The sequence below is a fragment of the Amyelois transitella genome, chromosome 27 (genome assembly GCF_032362555.1).
Source record: "Amyelois transitella isolate CPQ chromosome 27, ilAmyTran1.1, whole genome shotgun sequence".
NCBI classification, from domain to species: domain Eukaryota; kingdom Metazoa; phylum Arthropoda; class Insecta; order Lepidoptera; family Pyralidae; genus Amyelois; species Amyelois transitella.
Genome location: NC_083530.1, coordinates 2,878,787 through 2,905,653, shown reverse-complemented (window position 1 = coordinate 2,905,653; position 26,867 = coordinate 2,878,787). Strand labels below are relative to the sequence as shown.

Sequence of the window (26,867 nt, the reverse complement as noted above, 5' to 3'; positions counted from 1 at the left end):
TTTTATTTTATTTCTTTATATTTTCATGTAAATTAAGGAAAAAGTGCTCATTATTTTAGATAACGAGCATACGAAATCTTAAAATTAAAACTTTATATCAATATTTTTCTTTTAAAAATATTTTTCTAGATAAGTATCGGTGTGCTTTGACCTTAATTAGTAAAAACTTGGCTCCGTTTTACAGGCGGGAAATAAATTGAATTGCATTTAACTGAATTAACCGGTTGATGTACAGTTTATTGCACTTTTGGAGTGCACAGATTTATAGGCAGAAACTAACTGATGGTAAATGTCTGAATTGCAAACTATCTACAGGTCCTTTGAAAAAGAAATTTGATTTCGAAATGTGAACGAACGTGTGTGAAGTTTCTTGATTGGATGAGATTCGAGTAATTTAATTTTATGAAAAATCGAGTAGGAAAGTAATAAAAAATCCGGATTTTTACAGATGCATACATACATTCGTATTAGCATGAATTAATCCTTCGGGGTAGATCTCAGCGTTAGACAGAGCCTTAATTCTGAAAAGAAAAACTGAAAGGCTTAATAGTCTCTGCCTGCCCCTCCGGGAAAAAGGCGTGATTTTATATATGTATGTATTTTATAGCTGTTTTCACTATAAGTTTAACTCACTTAGTATGTTTGTTCTTTAGAGAGCCTAAGGGCTTAGTAATAGTTTCTCGAAGTTTCCACGTGAATAAGAATTAACAAAATTTTAAGTTTAGTGCAAGCTAAACAGCAGACAAATAAATTTATCACAAAATATATAAAGCTTTATTGTTTCAAAACACAATACTTGAAGATCATTATTAGCTGGACGACTCACTTATGACGGAACTGAGGTGAAGAACAAGCGACAGGTTGTCAGAAGAATCCCAAGTTTGTTTATATATAAACCTGTCACTATTTGAATCTCAATTCTATTATTAAGTCAAACAGCTAAACGTGGCCATTCAGTCTTTTCTGTCTGGCTCTGTCTATCCCGCATGGGATATAGACGTAACTATATGTTTGTATGTCTGCGCGGGAAGAGAACCTTATTTTCGCTTCCAGTCCAGTTTCGAAGTTATTTGAAAATAATTGCTAATACACGAATAGCGTGCTGGTTTTAATAGAATGCTGTGCGATAAAGTGAAAAAGAAATTACAGGCGTTTGACAAATATAAAAAAAAAATATGAAGCCAAATTTTCTTAACAAATTTAGTTTGTAAAATTCTGATCATTTGTATTTAAATCTTGAACAAATAACTTTACTTACGTGTACAGTTAGTCCTATAATTATTCAAACAAATCAGAGTTATACTATCAGATTTTTTTGAATACAATTTTCATTTACTACTTTTTATCCCGGTTCCCGCAGGATTGATAGGGTTTCCATGCGGACGAAGTCGCGGGCGGCCTCTAGTACATAATAAATATTAAAGAAATGTGTTTTCGCCTCAAGTTGATTGGTGATCATTGGAGACCTTGCTCTACCAATCAACTCGCCTCGCTCGCTCCGTCAATTATTATCGATAACGTCAGAATCATCGATGTGTCGAAAGAGATGTGAAAATTTTCAACATACATACATACATATTAGCACGTCTATATCCCTTGCGGGGTAGGCGGAGTTAACAGACTCGAAAATACTGATAAGCCACATTCAACTGTTTGGCTTAATGATAAAATTGAGATTCAAATAGTGACAGGTTGCTAGCCCATCGCCTAAAAGAAGAATCCCAAGTTTATAAGACTATCCCTTAGTCGCCTTTTACGATATCCATGGGAACGAGATCGAGTGATACTATCCTTTTTTTATTCCTATCAAAACCGCACGGCACTGCCGGGAACCACACGGCACTTTTCAAAAATCCAGCAATCCCTTAAAAACGTTCTCTTGTAAAAATCGGCTAAAACAAAAGTACATTTAAGAGATTTTCTTTCCCGGATCACAAAACACGAAGAGAATTTTTGTGTTTGCACAAGTTATTAAATTTTCGAGTGGCTCGCCTCCGCCTTCACTGCGAGACCATTATTGCGAGACTCGGAAAAGTCTAACAAAAAGATTTATTTTTCATCGGCACGCGGTAGGAGATCTTATGGAATTTCTAAATAAATGAACACAACATACATTTACGCGTACATTATATGCAGCAGAACGTGGCCTTTAGCCTCTTTGAGACTGTTGGGATTTTACCCCGTAAGGGATAAAGACGTGATTATATGTATGCATGTGTCTACTCACATTGCACGTCTTCATCGTTTACGGGGTAGACAGTGCCTTAAAAGGCCACGTTCTGTTGAGTGGCCTCCACCCCGCAATGGATAAAGACGTAATTGTATGTATAGTTTGATCGTGTGCCACAGCCATTTTATGATGTTCCTAGTGGGATTTGAACCTTGGATCAACGCTCTGGAGTGGGATACATTAACCACACGACTAATAACCTCATCTTTGCTTACATAAATATAAAATTTAATACAAAATTTTACACATAAATTTAAGTTCAGTTAAAGCTGATAGAAAAAGTTGAATGAAATGAGAATCGGTGAACCGTACCATTCTTCAGTCGAGCTGGAATTAATTAAGACTTGTAGTAAGTTGGATTAGAGTCCGTTCACTCTAAACTTGAGATTCGTGTTTTAGGCGATGGGCACCCTGTCACTATTTGAATCTCAATTCCGTCATTTATAGCCAAACAGCTGAACGTGGCCTATCAGTCTTTACAAGACTGTTGGCTCTGTCTACCCAGCAAGGGGTATAGACGTGATTATTTGTATGTATGTCACTTTATAGTCACGACACGACGCAATGCAATAACAATAATTGTATTACAAATCATATATATAAAATTCTCGTGTCACAATGTTCGTTGCCGTACTCCTCCGAAACGGCTTGACCGATTCTCATGGAATTTGAGCATGTTGAGTAGGTCTGAGAATTGGCCCACATCTATTTTTCATACCCCTTAGTAATAAGGGGTGTCCACCATTAACATTTTTTTTTTTTCATTAGAAATTACTTTAATAATATTTATATGGAAAAACGTTTGCCGGGACAGCTAGTAATATACTAAAACAATTGTATGCCCGCATAAAATAAAAAGCCGTGCCGTGTGGTTCCCGGGTGCCGTGTGGTTCCCAGCACCAATACAAAAAAGAATAGGACCACTCCATCTCTTTCCCATGGATGTCATAAAAGGCGACTAAGGGATAGGCTTACAAACTTGGGATTCTTTTTTAGGCGATGGTCTAGCAACCTGTCACTATTTGAATCTCAATTCTATCATTAAGCCAAATAGCTGAACGTGGTCATTCAGTCTTTTCAAGACTGTTGGCTCTGTCTACCCCGCAAGGGATATAGACGTGACCATATGTATGTATGTATAAAATAAAAATGGCGCCTAAGGGAATAAGCACATTTATCTAGTACAGCTTTTACAATGATTCAATACGGCATGGGTTCTCCTGCAAAGGTTGTGGAGGTCAGACGAGAGTCAAGTTAAGGTTACTGGTCAAAAGGTGCACTCACTCCTCTTCAGAGAGGTCAGGATGCTGCAGTCCAGTTGCCTGAATGTGCAGGTTCTCTCCCTCACTATGTTTTCTTACTTTTAAAACATTTGTTAGAATTGAACCTGTCACTCAGAACAGAATCATGATCCATGGCTGAAATGGGATTTGAACCTGTGCTTGCATGCCATCACGCATTACGTCACTAGTATTCGAAGTCTGGTACCTTTATTTTACGAGGCAGCCATCTTAACCACTATTCCGCTCAATATTTCACTTCATGTTTTATTCATATCGCCCACTATGATCCCTAGGGAACTCGGGGAAGATTTCAACATGGCCCCGCCAAAATTTGAATCATAATTTTTGCAGATTGTTTCGCATCTTCACTTGTTTTTGTAATGGATTTTATTTCGTGGCTTACCGCAGTGTATCTTTTTTTTTGTATTGTCTAACTGTAAAAGTCAACTAAGGGAATTGCAAAAAAACAACAATCAAGTGGTGTACAACTTTATGAGGTTGATAGGGCCAACAGTCTCGAAAGAGTGAAAGGCCACGTTTAGCTTTAAGGCTCAATGGCGGAATAGAGATTCAAATAGTAACAGGTTGCTAGCTCAACCCCAAAAAAAAAGCTTCCTTTGACTATCTCAATCAATTCTCCACGGAAAGAGAAAGCCACACACTACGTTTTTTCTTAACTACCAAAACAAACTGGGAAGAATTGGCATTTAAGCATTCCTAAAGTACATAACATTTTGAATTTCGCGTAAATGCAAAATTAAATATATGCTCTGTCACTGACAAAACTTACGCAGATACGGTGGAATAAATTGCTTATTTATCTCAAACAGTTCCCAATTTTTCCCTGAATCCCTGATAATCCCGCATTTTTTCAGGGAAGCCTATTGCTCGCTTTTATCTTCAGTAAGATGGTTCAATTACTTTTTTGTTGAAGCTAATTTTGGGAATAACTTCGTCCGTTTAGCAATTTGTACATTTTAAGTACCGATAAAAGAGGGGTGTTATATTTGATTTTTACTTTGAAATCATCTTTAACTGTTCTATTTATTTCAGTAGTTATTAAAACGTATGTTCACTTGTTAAATTGAAATTTGTGTTTATTATTTCAAAAGTCTTGAATCCCAATACAGAAATCTCTCTCGTTTTAATCATTATCACTTTCACTTCACTTCACTTCACTAACACTATCACTACTACATATTATAGAGCTCAGTCCCCCTATGTTTTCTGTCTGTATACATGAGCTAATCTCAGAAAGTTGTGGGCGGATTTGGTGCCTGTTTGAATTGTTGGAAAGAGGGTTTTCTGAGGATGGTTTATATCTATAAATACTATCCATACTATCGCTAGTAAATGAATAAACTCTTTATCTTATTGATCAATGAACAAATATATATCATAAACTATACAACATAATTTTTTCCACACAGATTTTGGTTTGGGTATGGCTTTAAAATAAATTACTAAAACGATATTTACACGTACGTTTTGCCGGATTAAAGTAAGTTCATTTATAAAACAAATACGTAAACTTGATTTATCAGGGTCTCTGCCATAATAATTCATATCCCGGCGCCTTGGGTTTATGAAAAAGTAATGGTTCCATACAGGAGAGGGGAACCTACTTACATACATCCATATAAACACGTCTATATCCCTTGCGAGGTAGGCAGTGCCAACAAAAAAAAGACAGAAAGCCCACGTTCAATTGTTTTTCTTTAGTAATTTAGAGAAATAATACCCTTTAACGTATCTACACGCGAAGTTTCAAGTCTTTAAGTCTGGTTTGGGCTGTGCGTTGATACATTCAGTCAGTCAGTCAGTTATCTCTTTATATTGAATGTGGAACCTCAAACAGAAAACACGCTTGTATGATATTACTGTATGCAGAAAGTACAGCTAGCCGGTGCCCAGTGCGGTGAAGCAAAACATCGTGAGGAAACCTGCACATTCAGGCAACTGGATGTGTAACCATGGATCCAATACAGGTTAAGTTTACCTGCAAGGTTGCGGAAGTCAGACGGGAGTCGCTTCATGTAAAAACCTGACTCGCCCAATCCAGGATCCATGGTCAAAGGCATACCCCGGGCTCCTCTCCAGAGAGGTGAGGATGCAAACGGAACTAAAACCAGGAGGAAGAAGAAGAAAACACAGCTAGCCAAAAACTCCATTCGTAGAAAAGCACATTTTGCCTAAAATTTTTTTTCTAGACAGCACTGTAGATGTCGTTTGCAAGGAAGCATTTTTGTCAGAAATCATTGATGTACTTAGGTCGTATTATGCATGGCATTCTTAATTACGTATTAAACTGTTTCTGATTGTCCTGGGTCTTGCATGTTTATCTATAAAAATATTTATCATAAAATATCGTATCGTTGAGTTAGTATCTCGTAACACAAGTCTCGAACTTACTTCAAGGCTATCTCCATCTGTGTAATTTGTCCAGTATATATTTATTTATTATTTATTTTTATTTAATATACAAAAAACACAAACTTATTTAAATTCCTTTCGACGTAGAGTGTACTCTTATATTATGCTACATAAACACAATTTGCTAGTCTATTATGTTAGTAGTTCTTTTCAGAAAACTTCGACTAAAAGCATTACCGATTCTTAGAATCAACAAGGTCGATTTAATCTGTATTATCGATACTGCGAATCTTTGTTAATGATACTTACTTGAATTCAAAAGAAAATATCCACTATTTTCCATTGTTTTTGTTTAGATTGTTGGATATTAATAATATATGTACACAAAATTGCTAGTACAAAGGTGCTTCTTGTTTCAATAAAAATCTCTTCCAGTAGACCCGTGAGAAGAGATATGAATATTGGAGCAGTATGGCATGTGCATAAATATACTATTTGAGTACACAAAAAAAAAATTGTGAAGAACTCTGTTTAAAATAAAATTGTCAAATCTGATTCTTGTATCAGTTCTCATACGGAATGGCCCTTAATATACTGTAATAATTTGCCATGTAATTAGTTTAATTTTAGGTTATGGGCCCAATTCGGGATTGTTCTGGTTAAAGGTCAGGTCAAGATTACACTGTACTAACGACCTTTCATGAGAAGGGTTAAGAATCTGGATGAAGCGAAAGAAGTATACGGGGATCGTGGCAAGATCTCTGCTTACCCCTTTAAGAGCTTGCATTTAATTATAGACATTGTATTCTAGAATTATTTGAGATGCCGTGTGGTTCTCGGCACTTAAGAACAATCGAAATAACGCTTATTCGATAATTCGGCTTTTATGACCTCTACGAGAAAAAGAGTTGTTCGACATTTCCTGCTGCTGAAAATGATGCGAAGGAAGTTTACAAAGATCGTGGCAAGTGGAAAGAGGTAGTCTCTGCCCACCCCTCCGGGAAAGAGGCGTGATTATATGTATGTTTGTATGAAAATGATGTGGTATTACAGTGTTGTCGCGAAAACTACTTGCTTTTGCCCGTTTCGTTCTTCGTTGTTGGGTTGGAAATTTCCAAATCTTTTTTATTCCTTACAACTTTCAGTGGATATAGAAAATTGAATAAAGTATTGCATAAACTTTTTGTCTGAAAAATTAATTGCAATTGAAAAATATTACGTTTTTGCACATGGCTTCGCTTCCCTAGGATTTGAAATCATCAGAATCGGTCAGGTATATTTTGAATACCTAATCTTCTTCATACAAAATAATCTTTTATCTTTATAACATAAGTATTAATCAAATACGCAACTCATCACATAATAATACTCTAAACTTAATTAATTGAAACAATATAACTAAACCCTCGCCATTTCAAAAGACTTTAAAATCAATCGGAAAATTATCCGATCACAAACTCCCTTGAACGCTGTAAGACTTCAAAATTTAATTTACATTCAAATTTAACGAATCATTACAGAATACTGTTCGATTTAAATTTAAATTGTAATTAACGTGTTGCCAGCCAGGTGCAAGAATAGACGTACCCTCCGCAGGCGCAAATATAAATAAACACAAGGGAAACCCTCCCTTACTAATTAGTTCTAACCTAATTAGTTTGCCCTTCTTCAACTTACGACCTTTGAGGACGTCGCCCATAACACTTCAACACACCCGCATAAAACAAAAAAACTGGCTGTATAAGTGCATATTCTTGTCCCAATTAAAAAGCCGAAAAAAATATTGTCTATGGATATTAAAAATAAGAACTCACCTAGGATTTGGCGCGCGAAACTTGTGACACTCGAACTCGATATTCAAAAATCGCGTTCGATAGTGTAGGGCGCGTTCGAAATTAAGATTTCGATATTAGTGATGCGAAATATAACGGACGTGCGGCCAAAGCGGCGTCCCGAGCAACTGTGGAACGCGGTTGCGCGGGAAAGGGGTGTCTTGTTTGTTCGTTGCCACTAAAGGTTACTTCGTAAATGTAATTTCATAAAATGATTAATGTTTTTTTTTAGGTGTAAGTAGTCGGAACAGCCTTGGAATGGGAGATAAATGAAAAATTCTTGGCTTTGGATGGTTTATCCCAGCCGTTTTTTATGTGAAGGGGTCTGAAAAAATTTCGTTCCGCCGGTCCGAAAGATAAATTATTACCTATAGACATTTTTTGGGAAATAAATCACACATTGGGGAGAAAGAATGTTGTAACTGGGTCAATTTGGAATCTTTCTTATAGTGAAGGACGCCTGTGTCTCCGTCTTAATTGAACGAAATATTCCGTTCGCGAGGGAATTTCGACAAATACTCGGGAGATTCTTAGTGCACCACTAAACTACATAAGTCAGTCAGTCAAATCAGTCAATGAGCGTTCTCTTTCATATAAGTATCTTTTTAAAAAATTTTGAATGAGAATTAATCGAATGAAGTATGTAGAGATCGCAGCAAGTGGAAAGATGTACACTCTGCCTACCCTTCGAGCCTTAAGCGCGACTTAATATCCTTAATTGTGAAGGATTTTTAATGCATAACACTCCCTTTTTGGTGATTTGCGTAACAAAATTAGAAAGCAGGTAACGTTCCGTGATTGATCACCTAAAGTTAAAACTCAAATTGTTTCAGCGGGGAGAACAGAGCAAACGTACGGCCGTAGCCTTCAGTGCTCTGTGCATTGTGCGTTAAAAGCCAGAGCCTCAATTAGGATTATTAATGAATGACGTATCTATGGTTATTTTTATTCTATGCCTTTTTTACATTGTTAAAAAATTCCAACACGTGTTAGATTTTATATTTAAATTACTAGTTTTTCTTGGTGACTTAACTCGCGTATTATATAAATTTTTCAGGATCATCGGACGAAATATTTAATTTAGCGTAATGTGCTAAGAGAAAATATTCCAAAATTCCCTCGGGAACGGAACAAACGGGAAGAGATAACATATATAAAGTAAATTCTTCACATCTCATTAATGTCGCTCTTGAAATAATATTTAACTTGCCTTTAATATTTTTACCTTATATGCGCGGACATAGATTTCTGAACATTTTTGACTCCTCCCATACTTACGGGACTGACAAAGCCTTGACCCGGAAATGACAGGTCAGTACTATGGTCGATACGATACCGTAACACAAAACCACGAAGTGACAGAAAGGTACGCGAAATGTCGTTTAGTGCGTTAGGTTACACATACATACATATATTCGCGTCTATATCCCTTGCGGTGTAGACAGAGCCGACAGTCTTGATGAAGACTGAAAGGCACGTTCAGCTGTATGGCTTTTTACCAAATAGGATCAAACAAAATGGAGTAGATCCATTCAAAAGTGTTGGTGACAACACGTTCACGATTTTTTTAGTTTTTAATATGTAAGTGCTATTATTCTAAAAAGTAATTTCTTTCGTTATAATTTTAATACATAAGTATGTTTCTTTTTGTACCTACTTAATAAATACTTTTATTTTTATAAGAATTCCCGAATAATCGAAGCCCAGGCTAAAGACTAGTTATAAATAAATATATAGGACGAAGAAAACGGGTTGACCTAGGCGGTGATTCAGGCAAGACATAAAAACAGGTTTAATCTGGTAATTAGGCTACAAAACAGAATGTTATCTTAGTGATATACTGCCTTAGTATGGGTTAAGTGAAAAGCGCTTAGCAGCTGAAAATTATTAAGTTTTCCACTCCATCTCGTTCCCATGGATGTCGTAGAAGGCGACAGGGATAAGCTTATAAACTTAGGATTTTTTTCTTTTAGGTGGGGTAGCAACCTGTCACTATTTGAATCCTAATTCTATCATCGAACCAAAAAGCTGAACGTAGCCTGTCAGTCTTTTCAAGACTGTTGGCTCTGTCGCAAGGGATATAGGCGTGACTATATGTATGTGCACCTGGACATTACCAGGAGCAAGGAGAAGTAACATAGGATATTATTTTTCTTATGAGAGCGTCGATAGTCGAATCGGTAAGATGCCCGGCTAAAATGCGTGATGCGCAGTGAAGCACAGGTTTGAATTCCACCTCGGCCATTTACCAATGACTATTTTCGAAGTTTGAAGAAGACTTTTCTCCCCAGAAATTCCCGTGAGCGAACTCGAGGCTAGAAATTTGATTATTTTATTTATTGAATTTTTCGACTCGATTTTTTCATTTTGACAACTAACAATATCAGTTACAAGAGAAGATTATTTCGCTAATTATCTCAAAATTCGAATTGGCGCGAATAATACATTTTTATTCTTTTTTTTTACTACTAGTTTACTTTTGGTTTTCCAGCCAGTACTGCCGACTAACCAATGAGGTTGAATAGAATAATTTATTTGCAAAATTTACATATTTTTTACATATAAATCAACCTGCATACAGGCGCGCAAATATTAATGATAGGTATAAACTCAAAATTAGGATTACATTTGTTTTTTTTCAATGCACATTTATTAAATCATAAGTAAATAGTTAAATTCAATGCTTATCTTATAATAATATACTCTTTAATGCTATAAAATCTTTTTCCATTCAACCATTGTGTCTCATTTCAACTGCCTGTTTGCCAAATCGCTCACATCTTGCACCACACAAACAACGGCATCCATTACTACGCACCTGTCAAACTTGGTTCACGTTAATGTCGCACTAACTGGAAATTATACGTCTTTTCCACGGAAAACGGCTATTTATTTAGACATTAGTTGTTGTACGTTATTTCTTATACGGTTCAATATGTTTCTCGTCTCGTGGTAATTTTACAGTTTCATCTTTAGGTGATTTTTGCCTGAACATATAAAAGTACAAAGGTATAAAAATAGATTTTATAATAAATATATTTATTTTCAAAATATCGACCGGAGTGTTGGAAATTACCTGGCTCAGAGAATCAATATTGCCATTCAATAACAATGCTACCAGCCTTCTGGGCACACTCCCGCAGGTTGATACCATGCAGCGACTGTACAATTTATAAATTTATTTTTTATTAATTTGTGTCTTTAAAGCCTGCGATGGGATACCAAGCACCACTAACACACTCATATAGATTAATTTCTCATTTGAAAAAAAAATATTAAAAGTAGGTAAGTACCTACATTGTTAGTTGTTAAGATTAATAAAAATAAACTTCAAATAAAAAATACGAGCGTTGATTGAATTGAAAACAAGTGATTTCTGCTACGTAAGTCTACGATTTCTTGTAGCGCTACGAAATGTGTAGCTTGTAGCTCGTAGCACAGTTTAGCCAAAGTAATAAAAATTGCTCATAATTACTTGTAGCAACGCCATCTATCAGCTATTGTATAAAACAAACATGAATTTCAAACCTAATTCATAAACCGTCATTGCCGCGTGGATACGATAAAATCAACTAGTTTGTAGTATTCAATATAGATGGCGTTGCATTTTAGAACAATAAAATAACCATAGATGGCGCTATACAAAATTTTCATATCTCTGCATTGTCTCAACAGGATACGAACAAACTTATGTCTGACAAAGCCGGACCCACAGATTACCAGACATTTCACCTAGGAAGGATATGATGTAATGGACTTACGCCAATTACTTACGATATTTATATAGCCATAGTCCGTTTAGTGCATAAAGAAAAACGTTTTTAATATTTTTATAGATCCACTTACCTGATATATGATTGTTGGCATCATTTTGGGCATTATTCTTCTCATTATTCTTCTGATTATTCTGTTCTTCTTTAGTGTCTTTCTTCTGTTCTTTCTCGTCGCCAGTTTTAGCTTCGGAGCTAGTGTTACAACCCATTTTTTGCGCTTAAATATACACTAATATATGTTACTAGTGTATTAAGAACAGGGATGTAGGTATTGTTGAGTTTTTATATAGTCCACTATAACATTGTTTGTTTGTTTGATCTGAAACAAAAGAAAATCCTATTAAGCAAATAATACGAAGTGATTATGGATGTTGGTGAAGCCAGCAAAGGAAAGATCTTCCGCCAGGCTAGGTGTTGTGCCTGGGGAACCGCCGCTTCGACGATGTTGTGTCGGTGGTCGTATTTATGCTCCAATCCGTGTTTGTAAATCTTTGTTTGCGCGATTTAGATTCTTCGCTGCTATTGGTTGAGCGCGTCAATTTCTTCGCGATGATTGGCAGTTGTTGTGTTATTGGATGTTGTGACGTGTGGCGTAGAGATGGCGCCACAAAGCGAAAGAAGTATGCACGGATCGTGGCAAGTGGAAAGATGTAGTCTTCTCCTACATCTCTGGGAAAGAGGGGTGATTTTGTGAATGTATGAAGAGGTGAGTGTGAATGAAATAGTTGGAGATGGAAGAAAACGTCTCTTGATCAAATCGGGGACGTGGTGGTGGAAGGTCAGGTCAAGAGTATTAAAAATCGCCGAGCTTGCATTAAAATATCGATTTAAAATAAAAGAAGTATGCAGGGTTCGTGGCAAGGGGAAACATGTTTCATCTTACTGCCCTTTCGGAAAAGAGGCGTGTACGTTTGTTGGTAACATAAGTCAAAGTTTATATAAAACTCCTTTCGTAACTGAGTGACTAAGAGGCCTCAGTCACTCAGTTACGAAAGGAGTTTTAACACACAATTGATTCAGTAAGAGAGGATTTTCCGAAATTACCTAGGATTCCCTCAGCAGTTAAAGAATTTTATCGTTTTACGCAGGCGGACTAAGGGAGGGGGCTTATAAACTTGGGATTCCTTTTGAAGGGGATAAGCTAGCAACCTGTCACAATTTGAATCTAAATTCCCATCATAAAGTCCTACAGCTGAACGTGGCCTATCGGCTCTCTCTACTCCGCGAGGAATATAGACTTGACTATATGTAAGTATGTACACAGGCGATTCTGCGGCGCTATCAAATATTTTAATCAGCTACAAATGAACTGTGAGCATATTTTTACCATTGTTAAAAAAATTCAAAAATCTCTCGACTTTCGATGAAACGTCCCTGTACGTACCTAAAATAATTGGTTAAGCCAAAATCAATACGACCCTAATAGTGAGATGAACGCAGACGTGCCGCCCTTCAATACGGCTCTAATGAATATAATTACAACGAGGGTCGTTCATAGATATACTATGATATAGACATGACACATACGTACATACATACATAAAATCACGCTTCTTTCCCGGAGGGGTAGGCAGAGACTACCTCTTTCCACTTGCCACGATCTCTGCATACTTCCTTCGCTTCATCCACATTCGTAACTCTCTTCATGCAAGCAATTCGGGTACTTTTGACCTGACCCTTTACCAGGACGTCCTTAATTTGATCAAGATAAGTTCGTCTAGGTCTTCCCACTCCGACCTTTCCCTCCACACTCTCCTTGGATATCTGCTTAGTCAACCTGCTTTCATTCATCCTCTCCACATGACCAAACCATCTTAACATACGTACCTATATAAAATCTCTCCACGACTGACCCACAATAGATTTTATTTGGTCGGTCTAACGTAGCGGAGCTCCCGCGGGAAGCGACTTTGCTTTATACTATGTTATAATTAACTTTAATGTTTGCGACCGAAATAAATGTAATTTCTCATGACAATGTGTGTCAGAATCGCGGGTGTACCTCACGGATTTAAATATCTCTTTTGGATTAAAAGCGTACTTGATGTGTACCTCAGTGTACCTATCCCAAAAATCTGTGTACCTTCTTCTATGTAAAGAGTTTTAATAAAATAGGTACACCCGCGATTCTGACACACATAATTTCTCACTATGTATGTTGCGTCAATTCTATGTTACCATGTTATCTGTGGAGATTATTCAAACTGCGCGGTCGGAAGGGTCAGGGAAATTGATGTTTTAAACTTGTCTGGTTTGAGGATTCATATTTTAACTTTGTTTCGTTAGAACTATAAAAAAAAGACAATTATTTCAAATCTATATGAAAATTTGCGAAATCAACGAGCTTGCATGAAGATAGTTTTTAATATGAATGAAGCGAAAGAAGTATGCAAGGATTGTGGTAAGTGGAATGTTGTAGTTCCTTCCGGCCGGGAAAAAGGCTTGATTTTACACATGTATAACAATGTGTAAGAATAGTAAAAGTAATGTTTTCTTTTGATTTCCCGCCATAGAATTTACCCGATTATTATCTCTCTAGTGAGATGATATAGGTGAACTGCATTCTCTTGCCATTATCGTTAGAGGCAAATAAAGTACAGAAACATAGGAAAGGGAGAATTTGTGGTTTATCAAGGAGATCTTCACGGTCAGATTACGTACAGTTTGGTCGATATCATTACAGTAACTGGGTTTAGGTCTTAATGACGGAGTATAGCGGGTGCAAATTGTACCCTGTAGTTATCACCTGTTATCAGCTGGTACATACATGACATTATAAGTCTCCTTAAATTGTCTGTCTTTATGTTTGTGCTGACCTCGAAAAGTTGTGGACGAATTTTGTTACATACATCACGTCTATATCCCTTGCGGGGTAGACAGAGCCAATAGTCTTGAAAATACTGAATGGCCACGTTCAGCTATTTGGCTTAATGATAGAATTGAGATTCAAATAGTGGCAGGTTGCTAGCCCATCGCCTAAAAAAGAATCCCAAGTTTGTAAGCCTATCCCTTAGTCGCCTTCAACAACATCCATGGGAAGGAAATGGAGTGGTCCTATTTTTTGTTGTATTGGTGCCGGAAACCACACGGCACGAATTTTGTTCTTATTCGAAATTTTGAAAATAGGGTTTTACATACATACACATATCGTATCTATCAAGTATTTATCCGATATATGGTAGGGTAGACAGAGTAAACTGTTAAGACGTCAAGGTCACATTGACCTGGATGCGATGGCCATGGCGATGGGCTATCAACCTGTCACTATTTGAATCTCAATTCTATCATTAAGCCAAATAGCTGAGCGTGGCCTTTCAGTCTTTTCAAGACTGTTGGCTCTGTCTACCCCGCAAGTGATATAGACGTGACCATATGTCTATGTATTTATGTATGTGACAAAAGTATAATCTAAGGTTTTTTGATTGGTAAGCACAGTAGTAACTACTTATATGATACTTTCATGTATTTTTTAGTATTTCATATTGCAGATATGTAGATCATGATATGCTCTTAATCGGCAAAGTTTTGTGGAAAGTGTATGTTTCATTTGTAAATCAAAGGCGACTATTTAAGATTGTACTTAAAAAGGATTTTAAAACGCAATCAAACAATTCCATAGATATCGTAAAAGACGACTAAGGGATAGGCTTACAAACTTGGGATTCTTTTTTTATGCGATGGGCTAGCAACATGTCACTATTTGAATCTCAATTCTATCATTAAGCCAAATAGCTGAGCGTGGCCTATCAGTCTTTTCAAATCTGTTGGCTGTATCTACCCCACAAGGAATATATGTGTTCATATGTATGTGTATCAATCAAATCCGTCGTAAGTAAGGCGGAAACCTACTTAATCACAATTTGCGAGAAGGCATTTCAATGCAGCTTTACTGTCTCATTCTTCAGAAACTTTGTGAAAATGTCAAGGTATTCTAAGGTTTACATCAATCCTTGAACGAACCTTGATATAAACAAACATTTGACAAAAAATATATTTGAAGAACTGAAATTCCGCACTCGAAATTGCCTTTGAAAATATTCTAAGTATAACAACGACGTTAAGATGTGAACATGTTTACTGATTAGATAATATTTACTGTTTGTTTGTTTGTTTTTAATATCTTTATTGCATAGAAATTTACACAGTAACAAGAAAATAGTACATAGTTGTATAAGAAACAAATCACTTGCAATGGCGTACTTATCCCATGAAGGGATCTCTTCCAGTCAACCGGCAAAACAATAAAATACTGAAATAAGATACTGAATATTGATTGGACATTACTGATATCAGAATTTGAACTGAAGAAGAAGTAAAATAAATAGGGGTCTCCAAACGAAGAATTAATGATAGAAAGATCTTTTTCTCTAAATAGTTATATACTACATATATACATATAATCACGTCTATATCCCTTGCGGGGTAGACAGAGCCAACAGTCTTGAAAAACTGATAGGCCACGTTTAGCTGTTTGGCTTTATGATGGAATTGAGATTCAAATAGTGACAGGTTGCTAGCCCATCGCCTAAAAGAATCCCAAGTTTATAAGCCTATCCCTTAGTCGCCTTTTACGACATCAATGGGAAAGAGATGGAGTGGTCCTATTCTTTTTTTTTATTGGTGCCGGGAACCGAAATGATCCGGGAATGATCGTGGCAAGTGGAAATATGTAGTCTCTGAATTGGAGATGCCTTGTTTTTTTCTCGATCTTGGGGCTGGTGGAGGGCCCCCAACTCCCTATAGATAAGATTCATTGCCTTACAACAAGTTATATCTGCCAAAATGCACTTTTGCCAAAGAAGTTGTCAGAAGTGACCTATTCTTTTTGTATCTAGGTTGTTGACCTTCGTTAAACTTTGCATGAGTATGAGTCCGCCATTTTTCCTCATAACTGAAGGTTGTCACACTATAAGGATTTTGTATTGGATCTCAATTAAATCATCCATACATAGGTACACGTCTGTACGCTTTGCGGGATAGACTGAACCAACAGTTTTGAAAAGACTGAAAGGCTACATTCTGCTGTATGGCTTTATAATGTAATTGATATTCAAATAGTGACAGGTTATATTATAAGCCTATCCCTTAGTTGCCTTTTACGATATCCATGGGAGAGATGCGTATACCTATGCGTATATTTGCATAAAAAAATGAAGTGTCGTCTTACATCAAACAACTTTCAACACATATTCCTTAAGTTCCAAATTCAGTACCTACGTCATTTCTATTAAATTATAATATTCAAAAGTCTATGACTCTCAATGATACTTCACAAATAAATTATGTATTCGGCATTTTGTGAATGAATTGTAGGAAAGGTGCAGCTTATAGTTGTCTCGCACGCGACCACCCAGCCTTCTTGGCGTAATTGATTTAGTCTTTGTTTACGACTATAATAGAAGACATGATTTTATTAATTAGCATTGATTTCATTTGTGGTATTAAGGTTACAATGTTAGACGAAAATTAATTAAATAACGTAACATATAATCACGTTTATATCGCCTGCGGGGTAGACAGAGCCGACAGTCATCAAAAGACTGAGAGGCTATCAATAAAATAGGTGTGAAAATAGTTTTAAAGACGGTTTAATAAGTGTCTGTTCGTTTGTTTAACTTCTAAGTTAAAAAATATATAAAAAAAGCTAAAAAGGCATAAAAAATACGACTAATATCATCAAAATATTACGCACCTTAATACAAGCAACACAGTCGTTCTATATAATTAGTAAAAGTCGCAATTACTATCGCTAAATTGGGGTTAATTCGTAACCTCTAAATGTGTGTTAATTTGTGTTGTCAGGCGAGCTTATGTGTTATATAAATTGCCACAGCACAAAATAAAAATTACACAGGAGTGTCCCGGATGCGTCCTCACCTGTTCAGACCGTATTCCTGGATTGGATAAGTCAGGTTTTACACGAAGCGATTCCCGACTAACCCCCGCGACCTTTGCTAGGGAACCTAACATGTATTGGATCATGGTTAGAGCTGCCTGAATGTGCAGAGTTATTCATGGTGTTTTAGCATCGGTTAGCAATGAAACTAATGTAGTTCCATGATTCAGAGTAAAGTTATTGGCATACACAGGGCCGCGGTGAGATAGGAACTTGGGAATCTCTTTAATTTATTGATTAATATTTTTTTATTTTTTTTTTGAACTATTTATCAGGTGTACCTACCTACATGTATCGTACTTTTTATGGTTCGGATAGTGTTTTTGTAAATTTATTCAATCATTCATATTCCTTGTGGGGTATACAGACCCAACAGTCTTGAAAGACTGACAGGCCACGTTCAGCTGTTAGCCTTAATGACAAAATTGAGATTCAAATAAATATTTTTTAATAATATTTAAGTACTAGTTAGCATTTTATTATGTTTAATCATTTATTTATCTTGCTCTGCGCCAACGCATCTCCTGTTTGGTTTCCTTCCACCCAAAGGTTGACTGGAAGAGAGCGATAAGTCCGCCTTTGTACCATCTCTATCTGTTTTGTATGTTTTACTCTTATGGTGCATTAAAGAGTTTTATATATCTATCTTACTTCCATAATGACTTAATTTAGCCCTAAATAAAAGTGGAAACGTTTTAACTTCAATGACTTATTAGTCATAGTCTGGACAAAGGAGTGCCCGGTACTGCCCAGGCTTAGACATGCGATAATTATTGATATTGTATCAAAAACGTATTTGATAAAGCGGCACGGACGAAGGTCAAGTCAAGAGGACCCACTGAAGAGCTTGTTCGAAAAGATTGATGAGAGTGGATGATAAGTATCCAAAGATAATGACATGTGGAAAGCTGTAGACTCTGCTTACCTACCTTCTTCTTCCTCCTGGCTTTAGTCCCGGTTGTATCCTCGGTCAAAAGTACCCGAAACCGCCTAGCTTGCATGAAGAGAGTTATGAATGTGGATGAAGCGAAGGAAATATGCAGAGATCGTGGCAAGTGGAAAGAGGTAGTCTCTGCCTACCCCTCCGGGAAAGAGGCGTGATTGTATGTATGTATCCTCACCACTCTGGAGAAGAGCTTGGGGTATGCCTTTGACCATGGATCCTAGATTGGGTGAGTCAGGATTTTACATGAAACCATTACCATCTGACCTGCGCAACCTTTGCAGGTAAACCTAACCCGTATTGGATCCATGGTTTCACATCCAGTTGCCTGAATATGCAGGTTTCCTCACAATGTTTTCCCGCACCGTAAATGCTTCAGTAAATATCCAAACTAAAGTACATAACTTCGAAAATTGTCATTGGTACACGGCCGAGGTGGGATTTGAACCTGTGCCTTTCTGCGCATCACGCATTTTAACCGGGCACCTTACCGATTCGACCAGCGACGATCTTAAAACGACCGCGAAAATAACTGTAGATATTGAAATATCACGGATTTATCCATATTTTGCGCTCTAAGTTTGTTCAATATCTGTTACAAATGGGATTTTAACTAGTTTGACCCACATTTATCCGACAGTTTAGATAAACAGATTCATCAATACTATTTAGATTAGAAAGTAGCAGTAGTTTTGGTTTTAATAATAAGATATTTCCGTGCCGTGTGTGTTTGTGCCCGGTACCAATACAAAAAAGAATAGGACTACTCCATCTCTTTCCCATGGATTTCGTAAAAGGCAACTAAGGGACAGGCTTATAAACTTGGGCTTATTCCTTTTATTAGGCGATAATCTAGCAACCTGTCACTATTTGAATCTCAATTCTATATTTATGCCATACAGCTGGATGTGGCCCATCAGTCTTTTCCAGACTGTTGGCTCTGTCTACCCCACGGGGGTACCCCACACCCCACTTGAATATAGTCATGTCTATTTCATGTATGTTTCCTACATTAATATTTTATGTTTAATCTCGAGTGTAGATCTAATGCCTCAATTAGGTATAACCAAACCTAGATTACCCGTGTAGTTCCCAGCACTTAAGCGTGTGATGACTCCATCTCTTTGCCATGAATGTAAAAGGCGACTGAGGAAAATGAAAATCAAGCGCAGCTTCTTCCATGATTCAATAAGGATTAGGATCCCAAAGGTTGCAGAGCTCAGATACTTACAAAGCGCATCGGTAAGCCTTCAAACTAAGTGCATAACTCAAAAAGTAGTCAATTAATACTTTTATAGATATATATCCAAGACCTAGGCCAATCAGGAAAAGTTCATTTCTCATCATGCCCTGACCGGAATTCGAACCCGGGACCTACTGTGTCAAACAAACGCAGCGCACTAACGCTGCAGATGCGGTCAACATATAATATATTTATCACTTACGGGGTAGATAGAGTTGACAGTCTCGCAAATACTGTAAGACGACAATCAGTTGTATACTTAGCTCAAGGATAGACTTGAAATGGAACGCTTTCTTAATTTACTTTTCACGACAAATTTCTGTAAATTATGAAACGGATGTTAAACTTAAAAGTTTAAAAGTAATTAGGCAATTTATTACCTTAAATTGTGACAAGAAAAGCTTCTTACAACGCCATCTCTCAACTTTTGCAGGGGAATGAAACTCGAGCGAAAGTCATTACAAAAAACTGATATTCTGCGCAGTGGAAATTTAACTTTGTTACCTGTCACGTGCGCACAATAAAACATGGCGCCACGTTCCGAATCGTAATGAAGATTCCCGTGGGATATGAGGAGAAGCTCATAATATCTCTGTTGTGATTCTCTCAGACACACACGCTCATTGTACCTTCCATCATAAACTGCTGTCCAAAATCCATCATGGTGGCATGTGTGCTAGAGACGACATGATTGATTGAGTTAGCCTCGAAGTAAGTTCGAAACTTGTGTTAACAGATACTAACTCAACGATACTATATTTTATTATAACAAATACTTATATACATAGATAAACATCTAAGACCCAGGCTAATCAGAAAAAGTTCTTTTTCTCATCATGCCCTGGCCGGGATTGGAACCCGGGACCTCCGATGTCACAGGCAAGCGTACTACCGCTGCGTTATACTTCCTTTTCTTTCACTCTTATACATATGCACATACACTGTAATCTCTATAAAGATATATTCACGTCTTTATATGTTGCTGATCACGGGAGTGATGATTCGGCTCGACCGCCACTAAAGGGAAGATCTTCCGCCAGGCTAGGTGTTATGCCTGGGGAACCGCGGCTCTAAAGATGTTGAGTCGGAGGTTCTACCTACGCTCCAATCCGTAAAATCTTTCTAATCGCGATTTAGACTCTTCGCTGCTATTGGCGCGTCACATTCTTCGCCGTGATTGTCAGTTGGTGTGTAACATAAGTGATGTTGACATACTGGTAAATAATGTTGCTGAAACTCTACCCCCATTAGAACATAAATTCCGTGTGGTTCCCGGCACTAAAAAAAAGAATAGGACCACTACATCGTGGATGTCGTTAAAGGCTATTAATACTTGTCACTTATTTAATTTCATTCTATCATTGAGCCAAACAGCTGAACGTGGCCTATCAGTCTTTTCAAGACAGTTGCCTCTGTCTACCCCGCAAGGGATATAGACGTGATTACATGTCCATTCATATGTAGGTATGTAGAACAAAAATCTCTATACACCACACTCGTGTATCTATTTGGATGTACATCTATGTAGCCTCAGCTTAACAAAGCAAAACCGACTGAGACAATGAGTGTGAAAATAGACTGACATGTGTAGGCTCCGACTGGTATTATGAAAAAGACGAATGTATCGGATGTGATAGCGAATGCTGTTTTTGACGCTCGACGGTAAACGAGGGTTGCTTAGTATCTACCACAAACTAAATATATATACTATGTCTCTACTGAGCACATGATTCGTGATTTAGTCATATGCTATTTCGAATTATGTGCTATTAGAAAAATTAAGATTGAGTTAAGAAATTAAGAGTGGATTCCAATTAATAGATTAGTCAAATCTAATTTAAAAACTTGTGGAATAGAATATATAGGATTTTTTATTTATTTTGTTTATTAAAATAATACTAACTTATTATCCCAATTCTATGTTGTTACATGATGGGTGATGAGTGGTGAGTAAGACTAAGAAGTAGATAAAGATTATTTTATATAATTTCTATCATTAAGCCAAATAGCCGAGCGTGGCCTATCAGTCTTTTCAAGACTGTTGGCTCTGTCTACCCCACAAGGGATATAGACGTGACCATATGTATGTATGTATGTAGTCTTTCAGCCAATAGCCACAAGACTGGAAACGTTACGTTTAGGTTAGCTGGATTATATAATTATTAATTGACATAAATAAATAAATATATGCGGAATAGATACCACCGATTAGGTTAGCCTCAAAGTAAGTTCGAGACTTGTGCCAGATACCAACTCAACGATAAAATGATTTTATATTAAATACTTATGTATATACATAAACATTCTAGCCCCATGATAATCTAAATAAATATAAATATAAATAAATATATACAGGACAAATTACACTGATTGAGTTAGCCTCGAAGTAAGTTCGAAACTTGTGTTACGAGATACTAACTCAACCATACTATATTTTATAATAAATACTTATAGATAAACATCCAAGACCCAGACCAATCAGAGAAAGTTCGATTCTCATCATGCACTTGCCAGGATTCAAACCAGGACCTCCAGTGCCACAGACAAGCGCACTACCGCTGCGCCACAGAGGATTCGAATAAACGAAAGATTTAAAATGAAACACAACATTATAAACCTTCCAGACTTTCATAAACTCCACGGAAGAGAAAGAGATAGCACATACTATGATTTTTCTTCTCAACCAGGCAACCTTTGAGTGCCGTGTGGTTCTCGGCACCAATACAAAAAAGAATAGAACCACTCTGTCTCTTTCCCATGGATGTCGTAAAAGGTGACTAAGGGATAGGCTTACAAACTTGGGATTCTTTTTTAGGCGATGGGCTAGCAACCTGTCACTATTTGAATCTCAATTCTATCATTAAGCCAAATAGCTAAACGTGGCCGTTCAGTCTTTTCAAGACTGGTGGCCCTGTCTACCCCGCAAGGGATATAGACGTGACCATATGTATGTATGTTTAAACTTTTGAGTTAAATTCCAATATGGCCGCGCTTTTCCTTAAAAACAAGGTTATACGGGGCCGTTTACGACGCAGCCATAAAACGTGCCATGCTTAATTTTTCAGTGTTTACATTTGGCTTCAAGTATTGGAGGCAGTATTTTTTTTACCGCCAAACGAAAATGTAACAAATCGAACTTTAACTTTTATTGGTTCCGTAGCCAATTGGAAAAAAAATTGAGTTGTAATTTTCGTCTCTCCGTGTACGAGTATTTATCATAGCCATTTTATTTGGTGACATTCTGTCCCTTTCTTACTTTTAAACAATGCAGTGAAAAATTTTGATGAATTACCTCATTTAAAAAAACACTCGGGACAATATCGATAAACAAATATATACGGGACAAATTAGACAGATTGAGTTAACCTCGAAGTAAGTTCGAAACTTGTGTTACGAGATTCTTACTAAATGATACTATGTTTTATAATAAATACTTCTATAGATAAACATCCAAGACCCAGGCCAATTAGAAAAAGTTCGTTTCTCATCTTGCCCTGGCCGGGATTCGAACCCGGGAAAATATGATGGTACGGATTTTTGTCTGTTCCTACTGGTTAAAAATAAACTATATTCGAAACTGCATGCGGGAGCTAGTTAGTCACTTTCTGATATATCGAGTCATCGATTCAATCCCGCTGAGCGTCAAAAGACGTAGGGACGACCAAGGAAGAGTAAAACCGTTGAATTGGATAAATTTTATAAAGGGGTTAATGTGGAATAAAAATGGTGGAAAAATGAGATGCCTTAGTCTATGTGATTAGTTCCTAAAAATAGTTTTATTCTTTATTAAGGACCATGAATAGAGGTTCATGGGAATTCCCAAAAATCAAAGTAGCCTTAAGGCTAGCCTTTCTAGGCTTTCTAAAGCACTTTTATTTCTCTGATAAATTTCATAAAAATCGGTCTATTTTATGAGTTTTTTTGGAAATAAAATGTTACTTGATATAATTTGTAGCCTATGTGTTCATTTCGATGTTTAATCTACATTACCTACTAAAAAGTTTCATCCAAATCAGGTTAGCAGATTTGGAGTCAAAAATAAAAAAAATATTGTCAAATAAAATACATAACTCTCGCATTCATTGATAAAAACATCCGTCCAAAAATGAAAATTTTAACCAACAAACAATACAATTCTATATTAGAATTTTGCAACAATCCATTCGAAATTTAACTCCTATGGGATGAAAAATGAATTTTAATAAATGAAAACTCGCCTCATTCGACGGGAAATTAAATCCACCATCCCGCAAATCCAGCGGGATTATATCTTTAATCGAATAAAAAAAAAAGGTTCTGTATTTGATATTTTTACAAGCATTTATTTTACTTGCAATGTTTGTATGTATGTAGCTATATAGGGTGAATTTTTCACAGCGTATTTGAATGATCGTTACCGTTGCCGTGTGGTTTCCGGCACTAATAAAAAAAAGAACAAGACCACTCCATCTCTTTACCATGGATATTTTATAAGGCAACTAAGGCATAGACTAGCAGCCTGTCACTATTTGAATTTCAATTCCATCACTTAGCCAAAAAGTTAAACGTGGCCTAATAGTCTTTTCAAGACTGTTAGCCCTGTCCACCCGGCAAAGGATACAGACGTGATTATATGTTTGTATATTTGATCAATAATCTAGACCTTAAATAGAAACAGAGCCTAGTTTTCTATGTCATAATCCCCACGAGGGTGAAGACCCGAGTAGAATATTTTATAACTCTTCTCTTTTTCCTAAGGCTCGGCCGACAAACAATACAATGAAAGCTTCCAAGCTAGTAACAACTGTTTTATTCAATACACTACTTTTCTGCACTCCACTCTCTGTGAATGAACAAGTTTGTAGCTACTTTATTTACGCGACTACGAAAGACAAGTTTTGATTTTCATCTTCTCTGCATTTATTCCGAATCTCTCCAGAGAGGAGTCCGGGAGTTAAATGCCAGTTGTAATCTCATCTCTCTGAAGAGGAACCTGGGGTCTGTCTATGACCATGATCTTGTATTGGGTAAGTCTGGTTTTCACACTAAGCGACTTCCGTCTGACCTCCGTTACCTTGCAAAGGAACCAAACACGTATTGGATAATAGTAACACATCCAGTTATTTAAATGTAACACAAGTTACAAAATACGAGAAAGAAACTAGAGAAATACAAAATTGTCATACATACATATAATCACGTGCGGGGTAGACAAAGCCAACAGTCTTGAAAATACTGATAGGCCACGTTCAGCTGATTGGCTTAGTAATGATAGAGTTGAGATTAAAATAGTGACAGGTTGATAGCCCATCGCCTAAAAGAAGAATCCCAAGTTTATAGGCCTATCCCTTAGTCACCTTATACGACATCCATGAGAACGAGATAGAGTGGTCCTATTCTTTTTTTTTATTAGTGCCGGGAACCACACGGCACAAAAATCTCATAGGATTAATACTGTTACTTACAGAAGTAAAATAATAACTGTATTATTTACAGAATGTTCAAATATGTATCGCTCTCTCCATGAACCTAATCTCGAAAATTCTTTTTCGGAGCAGACATTATACAGCAGTTTATTTGATTACAATTTGGTTTAGACACAAATGAAAAAGTTATTAAGTAATTAGGCTATGGTATCCCTATAAGTCACTATCTGAATCTCTATTCTAACAGCCAAACAGCTGAACGTGGCTTATCAGTCCTTTCAAGACTCTGTCTACCTCTATTGGCGCTGTCTACCCCGCAAGGGAGATAGACATGATTATGTGTGTGTATGTGTATCTCAAAAACGAACTTAACCAATTTGCATGTCCTATGAACGTAAAAATTATATTAATTGATCCTATATGCTTTTTTTAATTATATCAAAATCAGATCAGCGCTTCGAAAGTTATTGAGTTAAAAACATAAATGCATACGAAAAAAATATTTTCTCACCGAATTGATTGGTAAATTATAGATACAATTATTGATATTTCAGTCCATAACACCGGTTTAAACTTACTCTGTGAATATGTCATTCGGTGTTTACAACGATATGTAGGTACCTATCATAATTCATAGGGCATACCACATTTGCCAAATAAGTCACGCTATGCTCATAACACAATGTTTTTGCACGAAAACTGTTTGAGTGTAAACTATAGAGAGAACAGATCGGTTGGGCGCATTATGTCCAATTCGCAAAATGTCCAATTGTCCAGTTCGCATTTGGTCCAGTTCAAAATTGGTCCAGTTGCCTTGACCAATCGCGAATTGGACTAATTGCGAACTTGGACCAAATGCGAACTGGACCAATTGCGTACTGGACAATTGGACATTTTGCGAATTGGACATAATGCGCCCAACCGGAACAGATGTTTAGGTTACTCAGAAATTGTAAGCCAAAAAGCTGAACGTGGCCTATCAGTCTCTTTCAGACTGTTGGCTCTGTCAACAACTAAAGTATACAAAACCAATAATTTTACAAACGATTAATTAACTGTTATTAGGCATAATAATAATTTTAAAAAAAACCTTAACCAAACAACTGAACGTGGCCTTTCAGTCTTTTGATGATTGTTGTCTCTGTTTACCCCGCATGAGATAAAGACGTTGTTATGTTATGATTAAACTTCCTCGTATTCTTTGTGTCTTTGGTTTTGTGGAATAAAATAAATAAATTACGCAGCATCTCTTCTACGCTTTCATTATTTTGCCATTTGGGCGAGTCGAGGCGAACTTATGATTGACATGATTATATGGGACAAGTAAAAAGAGGACATACTCGTATGATACTCATATAAGCCTAGTGGTTTTAGCAAAAACAGAATAATATCACAAATAAATAAATTTTTAACAGAATTTCAAGAGGAAAGTGATAGAGTGGACGGGATAGAGTATTGGTTTGGATCACCAATTCATAATATAATACATACATACATATAATCACGTCTATATTAATTACGGGGTAGACAAAACCAACGAAATGTTACGATCAGATTAAGACTTAGACAATGACAGGTTGCTAGCACATCCGCATTTATAAGCCTTTCCTCTTATTGCCTTTTACAATCTACATATGAAGAGAAGCAACTGGCACTTAGTCGCCCTTTACGAAATCCATATCCATGGGTAAGATGTAGAGTGGTGGGGAACTATTATAAAGTACCAGAAACCACACGACATTTTTTTTATTAAATACATACATACATTTGGTCACGTCTATATCCCTTGCTGGGTAGACAGAGCCAACAGTCTTGAAAGGACTGAATGGCCACGTTCAGCTATTTGGCTTAATTATAGAATTGAGATTCAAATAGTAGTCACTATACTA

General features: G+C 36.7%; 1 protein-coding gene across 1 annotated transcript in view; it reads right to left on the bottom strand.

Moving 5' to 3' along the window:
- LOC106140467 (sperm surface protein Sp17) overlaps positions 1 to 26,867 on the bottom strand; it is a 103,945-nt gene that overhangs the window by 73,304 nt on the left and 3,774 nt on the right. The window contains exon 2 of the mRNA XM_060952006.1: positions 11,565 to 11,810. Coding sequence (XP_060807989.1) covers positions 11,565 to 11,700 — 136 coding nt within the window. The 5' untranslated portion in view covers positions 11,701 to 11,810. The remainder of the gene's footprint in view (positions 1 to 11,564; positions 11,811 to 26,867) is intronic.